The sequence below is a fragment of the Lipotes vexillifer genome, unplaced genomic scaffold (assembly GCF_000442215.2).
Source record: "Lipotes vexillifer unplaced genomic scaffold, Lipotes_vexillifer_v1.1 scaffold584, whole genome shotgun sequence".
NCBI lineage: Eukaryota > Metazoa > Chordata > Mammalia > Artiodactyla > Lipotidae > Lipotes > Lipotes vexillifer.
The window spans coordinates 1,849,546-1,857,822 of NW_006783036.1; the positions used below are offsets into that span (position 1 = coordinate 1,849,546).

Sequence of the window (8,277 nt, forward strand, 5' to 3'; positions counted from 1 at the left end):
CCTAGTCAGATTTATTTTCCTCTAATCAGACAGTTTAGCATTTCAAAGTTTTGCATTCTACACTCTTACAAACTTTAGTTATTAGCATCAGAAACACAAAAACGTTGCAAGACCTCCAAACACAAATAAATACCAAATAAAACCGCACACAGTATACAGTAAACAAAAATATCAAACATAATAATGCTACCAGGAAGTCAGCCATGTTGCTAACCCACAGTAACAACATGATTATTGCTGGGCAATAACTTACACTGTCCTTTTGTGTTTTTTTCTTAGAAGAGCAGAAGAACACGGGACGTGAATCACTGGTCACAATCACTTGGACTGTCGAGATGGGTCCTCACAGCGAGCGGTTATACAGATGCAATTTTTAAAACAGGCAGGTTAAAATTAGAGAGTCAAATGAGAGATTGGCCTTCTTTGGTCTTTGTTTTGGGTAAGAGAACTGAACGCAGAGGGTGCCATCAGAGAAAGAATCGATTCTGGAAATGCGACACAACTGCGTGGATTTACACACCTCCTTTACCACAGACGTTATTCTACAGAGAATTCTTATAGAAATCCTTGAGAATCATGCCAGCTTTTGTGTTTACCGATTAAGTCGTTGAGTTTGCTGTGGAAGTTATCTCACTGGTCTAAGGGGACTGAGTTACGACCCGATCACCACGAACCGCAGGAGTGGTGCAGCCGTCCTGGACTCCACCTCTCTCGTCGTTGAGTTCACAAGACAGACTCTAGACACAGCAGCAGTGGCAGAAATGAAATGCGAGCACTGCTTGGTGCCACTCGGGCCTCCCCGCAAACGGCACCAACCACCTGTGGCCTGGGTCACCCGAGGCCAGCAGAAAACGCCCGGGACACTTCCAGGTCTGTGCCCTGCCCCCCGCTGCCCCGGGGCCCTGGTGACAAGCAGCACCGCCCGACAGACAGGAGAGACCGAACAACCGGGTCACCTGCCCTCGCTGGAGCCTCACGCCGACCTTGTCTGACCCGACCCTAGTGGACACGTTGTACTTTGGAAAAAACACAACTATCAAGATTTGCAAACAGAAGGCAGAACCATGGTCTTGGGCTGAGGAGGGGATTGGGTGACAGACCCCCCCCTTCATGTCACAGATGCGAAGGAACTCCCGGAATTCCCCGCAGCTCTCCTTGGCGGCCTGATCAGTAAAGATCTAGACTAGAAGTTAAAACATAGTATTTTACGGCTCCGCCTGAGCCCTTTCCAGCACTGATAATCACTGCAAGCAGAGGGACACGTTTTGGAGAGCGGAGGTGTGGGCAAGAGGCCCCACGAGGAATCTCATCTCCTGCCCAAGCTCGTGAAGACAGGCAGGGATGCTGGGGCCGGAGAGGTCTGCGTCCGGCACGGGACGATGGGCACTCCTCCACGCGCAGGGGCGGGCCTGGACGGCTGGAGGAGCCAGCGCGCCCCCCAGGGTGCACTCGGGGTCCTGCCTCTCCCCCCACCCCCTCGGGGCCCTGCTGTGCCTAAGGGTTCGTCCAGCCGCCCTTTCCTCTGCCTGAAGTTGCCCACGGGCTGCAGGATGCCGGGCACACCGCGGGCGACCACCCCCGTGACGCGGAGTATGCAGGGGGGGTCGACAGGGACGCGCGGCCCTGGGCGGCTGGGGACGCTGCAGGAGACGAGCTGCTGGGGAGAGGCGGCGCCGTCCTGGCCGGCGTCTGAGGGGCCCGGTGGAGTCGGCCACCAGGACAGGGAGGTGACAGGCGGGGGCAGGAGGGCCACCTGGCCAAGAGCCTGGGCTCAGCTGGCGGCTGCGCTCTGGGGCGGGGCCGGGGTGGCGGGGCCGGCGGCCCTCCTCGACGGCCGCTCGGTGACCGCGCCTGACTCACTCTTGGGGGCTGGTGCCACCCTCTCGTGTGACAGGTCTTGGAGCGATTTATGCGTCTCCTCTGCGTTACCACAAACCCGGGAAACTGAGAACCCCAACCTGTAAAAAGAGGCCCAGGTGAGCTGCCCGGGCTGCTCCGGCCCCAGAGCCAGAGCCCGGCATTCGCTGGCCCCGCCGGCTGGACACCCTGGCCCCCCACCCCTGACCAGAGACCTGCAGGCAGGCAGACCCGGCCAGTCTTCATTTCCAGGACAGGCGATGACGGGGAAGCAGGGGCGCTAACCCTGCACGGGACTCGGCGTCGGTTCCTCTATGGCACTGGAGCGGTTTTGTTCTGTGCGGAATCTGTCACTTTCGGTACACGGGAAAAGTGCACCCACACGCCGTGTCCGACACCATCACTTTGTCGCTGCGGCCCTGGTGGCGGGAGGGCCCGCAGGCACCAGGGAGGCGTGCGACCCGCTACCACCAACCGTCACCGAGCCACGGCCTGAAGCTCCCGCCGCGTCCCAGCCTCCCGCCGGGGGACAGTGAAGCTGGGTCCCTTGGGCTCCTGGGTGGCGGCCAGGGGCCTGGCGTCTCCCACCGGGAGGAGCTGCTGGAAAAGTCCCCCCACCAAGGGACGGATGCTTCTGGGGCGCTGCCAGCGGCCCGCCCCCAACAGGATTCCAACCCAGGGGAGGGAAAGAATTTTTTTTTACCAGACCGAGATGTTGCTTATCCTGAACTTGTTAACATCGCCCATACTTTCTGTGAAGGGGAGGAAGTCCCTGTTGGTAACCCCTGGCCTCGGGAGAGCCATCTGAGGCCGGGTGGGGCCTGCCGGGCAGCCTCCCTCCCCCGGGTCTCCAGGGCAGAACCAGGCCCAGGCCTGGAGGAGGTCTGGGCACTTGGGGGGAACAGTGGTCCCACAGCACCTGCAGGAGGGCCCTCCTCTGTGAGCGGGGACACACGACTCCTTACTGGGCAGAACCGATGACACTGATTCGCCCTCAAAGCAATTCTGGGGTCAGGGGATGGGAAAGAAAAACTGACGAAGACAACTGAGCATTTTAACTGCCGAAGGGCAGGGCAGGTGCTTGGAACCCATGAGGTCACTTATGGAAGCCTGGGACGGCGGTGGCCAGGAGGTGCTTCCAGCAGGCACTGGGGCGAAGGCACACCCAGGGCGGAGGGCAGCACCAGAGACACGGGGGCCACCGGGCACCACCCCGCCGTCCCCCGCGTGGCCGTGGCCACGGGGAGCCCGGAGGCAGGCAGTCTGAGGTGCGCGGCCCAGCTGGCCAATCGTGGGCGCGTCTTTTGGATGAGTGGCACAGATGCGGCGGTTCACACACATTGGTTTTGCCTAAGAAGCACCCGTCACGTGTAGCACCCATCAGTGGTAAGAGCACCCATGGAGCGTGGTGCATAGCAGGGGGCACAGGAGCAGGGCCCCGCTCTGTCACAGTTGGACCATTGAGAGAAGGTAAACGGGGGTGAGAAATGCCGCCCGGACAGGCGCAGGCTGGGACCAAAGACCCCAGGGCCACCCTTCCCAAGAGAGGGGCGGGCCCCGGGATGCCTGTGGATCAGCCTGGGTGGCCCCCGGGTAGCAGTCTCTGGAATGCTCAGAGGGCCCCGCGGCGGGTGGTGTGAGCGCCCGCAGCCCGGGGATGCAGAGGCGCAGCTCCTGCCCTATCCCTGCCTGCGTGTGGACTGGGCGGCTCGCTTTTGGGGCCTAGAGATTTGGAATCTGTGATAATGAAGCAGTGGAGGCTCCAGAAGCCGACGAGGGGGCCCGGCTTCCTCAGCAGGTACAGGGCTGTCTGAGGGCCCTCGAAGAGGCAAAAGGTCTAGTGATCAAGAGAAAGGTCTGGCTGAACTATCACCTTCTGGAATTATAGTGAACACAAAGCTGGGGTCGAGAAGCAGCATGTCACATCTAAGGCACATGTACAGTATGCCACCATCTCTACGCAAACGTTGTTAACAAATGCAGCAATATGACAGGATGAAGAAACACATCTGCTGTGGCCTCCTTCAAGCACAAGTCACCTGCCCACCCCCGGACACTGGACACGGAAGGTCGGTGTTGTCAGCAATAGAGAGCTTGTCTGAACACGTGGGGCAGAATTTTAAAAACCTACAGGATTTTGTTTAGAACTCCAAAGTTCAACTAATGCCCTATTTTAGGGTGAAAACAATTATAAATCTGAAAATGATGCACAGCATCCATGAGCAATTTTCCTTTCATAATAATTTTGAAGGAGTGTCATTAACTACGACAGATATTGAAGGTTTACATTTCTAACGAGAAATAACAACAGATTGAATATTCCTTTCCTATCACAAGTGATAACCAGTGTTTGATATTTTACATTTTCTTCCAAGAAATATCAGTCTATCAACGTTTTAAAATGAAATGTTTGCAGTAACAATTATCTTAGAACTTTAAATTAAAAAACGATTCTGAATTTAGAGACTTTCAAAAAAGACCTAGGTGCACTTCAGGGTCTTCTGACAGAGTATTGAAGCAGAGACCAGATGAGGCCTTAAAACAGACAACGGGCTATGTTTGAAACAGGACTGCACTCTTGAATCTTAGAATGAATATAGCAGAACTGCATTATGATTTCATAAATTCTCCTTTTACTTAACATGCTGACATGTCCAGCTATCCCCAGGTATGTGCATGTGTGTGTGTGTGTTTGTGTGTGTGTGTGTGTGTGTGTGTGTGTGTTCTTTTTTCGGTGTTTAAGGAAGAAAAATCATGGTTTTTTTCTTTAGCATATATGTTTTCCACCTTAATTAACTAGATCTTTAAAAATGAAAACGAAAACCTTCTCTGACAGCAGTATTTCTCTCGTCGAAGGATAAATAATTCTTCCAAGTGAAGTGTTGCTAGTCTATTAGAAAACGTGGTGTGAGTGTCCTGACGCGTGGCTCCTCCCGCCGGCCCGCAGCCACCTTCTGCCGCTTCCTCCGTTCCACAAGGTCCGTTTCTGGGCGTGAGGACCTCGGTGGAGACGGCCGGTTCAAACCCCGCAGAGGAGTTGCCTTCTGCTCAATCCGCCTCCCCAGAGACTCGTCAGGGGTCTGGCAGGTCCGAAGTATCCACTATGACTTTGATAAAAATGGTATCATCTTTAATGTACGTCCCATTTTCCAGCACAGTCTGGGCCACGAAGACTGGGCAGCCGGAAGCGATGTTCATCTCGCCGGTGGGCTTCTTGAAGCTGCTGCTGTTGGGGTCCGGCTTGAAAGCATCCCCCAAGTGTCGCCGGGAGGACCCCTGGTCCATCAGCATGAGTGTCACCTTCTGCTTAAACGGCCAGGGAAGCAGAGCGGCGGATTCTCCGCGCATGATGACAAAAAACAGCGACAGGTGCGTCCCCTTGCCCATGCCATCCCCGTTCAGGTAGACCCTGGCGCACATCTTGTAGCCAAAATAGCCGGTGTAGAAAGGCTGACTATAGAGGGACAGGGTCTTCCCCATGACGGCCTCCTGCTTCCGCCGCTTGTAATCCCGGATCTTCCAGATCAGCACGCCGTTGTAGCTGGCGGTCTCCAGGACCTGGAACCGCAGGTCCATGTCAGCCAGGCGGATGTCGTGGACACTCAGCATCTGGTCGTGCCGGCTCAGCTGGGACTCCAGCAGGCCTGCGGTGGGCGGGAGAGATGGGCGCGGAGACACGTGACTATCACAGGGGCTGGAGAAGCCGATCCCCACCAGCATCTGAGCAGAAGAGCCCAAACTCCCTGCAGCTGCTGGGGGGTGGTGCATGTCCCGTGGAGGACCGGAAACGCAGGCCTCGGGATCCCTGGGATCCACAGCCTGCTGAGAGGCGACAGCCTGGGCTGCCTGCCCTCTGGCTCACGGCCCCTGCCTCCAGCCCCCACGCTCGGGGTCAGCTGCGCCCTATCAGGGCTTAAGCTGCTCCTCCCCGCACCCCACTCCACATCCTTGGCTGGCTGAATCCAGCCCCAGGTGCATCACAATAATCCTTGTTCTTTCCCCCATTAATCCTTCTCGTGCAGATATTCAGAATACTCGCTCGGCCCTTGAAGCAGCGGCCCCGGTGGCTTCTAGGTATCGGACACGCTGCTGGGCTCGCCGGGTCCCCTGCTGCCTCTGGTCACCTTCTGTCCCCCAGGCCTTCAGGAGCGGGTCTGGAGCACCCGACCCGCAGGCCGCCCCAGGCCCACTCTGCCACGCAGGCCTCACTGCACGGAGGGGAGCGTCTGGGCCCCTGCTGTGGGCATCTCGGTAGGAAGCCAGCTGCGCCGGCAGGCGGCGCATCAGGAGCACCGGCCGTGACTGGACGGCGCCGGCCTAAGGCAGCATGCGCCTCGCCTACCTCACGAAGGTGGCCACAGCTCTGACCTGGGGCCCCGGGACCCGGCCAGGCTCCCCTGTCCCGGGGCCTCCCAGACCCGCACGGCTCTCACCTGTGTTCCGAGCTGCCTGCCCCGCGCTCTTGTCCACGCTCTCCAGCTCGGTCACCCGGCTCTGGAGTGACTCCACACTGCTCTTCATGCTGCCTGCCTCCTCCCAGCTCTGCCGGAAGGGGCGGATCTCTTTGTCGAGCTCCTTCAGTTTCTCTGCTTGGCTGTCTATTACTCGCTTCCACATCAAAGGTGTGAAAAAGGCAAAATACAGTTAGAGCTCGCTGCCAGCGCTGCGCCACTACCATCAGACGCCCGCTGGTCAGGAACAGGGAGCCCGCATCAGCCCTCACAGGGCATCTTACCTTACACCCACGGGCATCTCGGGGGACACAGGGAACCAAGCCCCTAGTTCCAGGAGGGGACCGAGGCCTCACCCACCAACTGCAGGGCATGCGGCTCCCACATCCCTCTGTCCTAGCGTCTCAGCTCAGGACTTGGAGTCACACTCATCGGCCCCGTCTGAAGGCCTCCATCCCCTGCAGGGTCAAGCGACCAGCAGAGGCCAAACTATGTGGGCCTCCAGGGCCAGAGGGGCTGCCCTGTTTCTGTGGCGGGAAGAGTGCTCAGAACCCCGCCTGGGTCCCAGAAGAGAGAGCTGCCACCACACTGCCACCTGGCTCCAGAGACCTGGCTGCCAGCACAGGGCTGGCAGCAGGACAGGGCCCTGGAGACAGGTCCTCGGGGCCCCGGGTGAAGCCAAGGGGCCAGTGCCTATTGGCGGGGTGGGTGGGGGTCTGTTCCCTGGACGCGCTCCGCGACCAGCGCCCCCTGCCCACTGGGGCAGAGCAACCCTGCTGACAAACACGTGGCTGTCGACAGCGAGGCTTGATTTAAATAATTCAGAAACCCCCTTTTCCAGAAGCACATGACCAGCACGTCTGTAACAGTAACTGGAGGGGTGAGCCTGGCGTGCCAGCCATGGCGGCCCAGTTTGTCTGCAGGACTGGCCTGCCCACTTGTTAGATGAAGCCAGGGACCCAAAGAGTTTTCACTTCTAAAAAGAATTTGCATTTTTGAAATAAAGCTCCTGAAGGCTGGGTGGTTCAGCCCCTGAAGCTGTGGAGTGGCTGGGCCGCCCTTGAGGCTGAGGCCACACAGGGGAGAGCCCCGGGGACCTGCCGAGTTCACTTCTCCTTTTGGGAGACTATTTTTAACGTCGAGGTTTCAGCACCTTTGCTGGCTCTTAATAACCATGAAGGAACAAACACGTAGGCTTGGGTTACTTTTTCTGGGTAAAAATACAGTGTTAATCTTCTTTCCAAGAAACCCTGACATTGGCTAACATTTAAAAAGTAAAGACGATTTCTCTAAAGAACACTTCTTTCTACACCGATACCACTTTATTTTAAAATATATATGGTGAGAAGCATAGTTAGTTCACAAAGTCTATTTTCTGGGGACAATCCTACTGACATGAATGAACGCCCACACCCATAAGGAACAGCTGTAATTTTTCTCCTGTCCTATACCTACTCAAGTGACAAAATGACAAACTAGGCTGATGTGGGTACTAGTGAGAATAAGAGGAGGGTTAATGGAAACCTAAACAATCAGCGGCAGTTCCTTGGTGGACCTCGTTGTAAACCATGATGACAAGCTGCTCATCACTTCCAAGCCCCCCTCCCCAGCCCCGGGACTGGTGGCACACACGGGACAGTGGCACGAACGCGTGAGTTGCTCTCGAGAGGGAGCAGAACCGTGGAATCTGAAATGACAGCAAGGCCCCCAACTACAAGCCAGGAACATGGAGTCAGCAGGCGGGTGGCGGGCAGGAGGGAACATGGGAGCGAGCACACGCGTGCACACACACACACAGACAAGGCCCAACCACTGTTTAAAAGGCACTCCTCACACAGCAAGGGAAAATGTGCTACTTTCAAACAGACCCTTCATTTGTAGAAAGGGTATGAGGTCAAAGCAGAATGCTGACCTAAACCAAGCTTTCTCTGTAAGATGCAGCAAACATGATTTCATTCTTGAAGAGCGG

At 56.8% G+C, this 8,277-nt stretch overlaps 1 protein-coding gene across 3 annotated transcripts in view; it reads right to left on the reverse strand.

Moving 5' to 3' along the window:
* Positions 1-4,387: 4,387 nt before the first annotated feature.
* Positions 4,388-8,277, reverse strand: part of TRAF3 (TNF receptor associated factor 3) — a 30,532-nt gene continuing 26,642 nt past the window's right edge. Inside the window, exons 9-10 of one of the 3 annotated variants that reach the window (XM_007455612.1) lie at positions 6,291-6,465; positions 4,388-5,501 (exon numbers count right to left, since the gene is read on the reverse strand). In XM_007455612.1, coding sequence (XP_007455674.1) covers positions 4,930-5,501; positions 6,291-6,465 — 747 coding nt within the window. In that variant the 3' untranslated portion in view covers positions 4,388-4,929. The remainder of the gene's footprint in view (positions 5,502-6,290; positions 6,466-8,277) is intronic. The other 2 variants (XM_007455614.1, XM_007455613.1) reach the window with 2 other exon arrangements.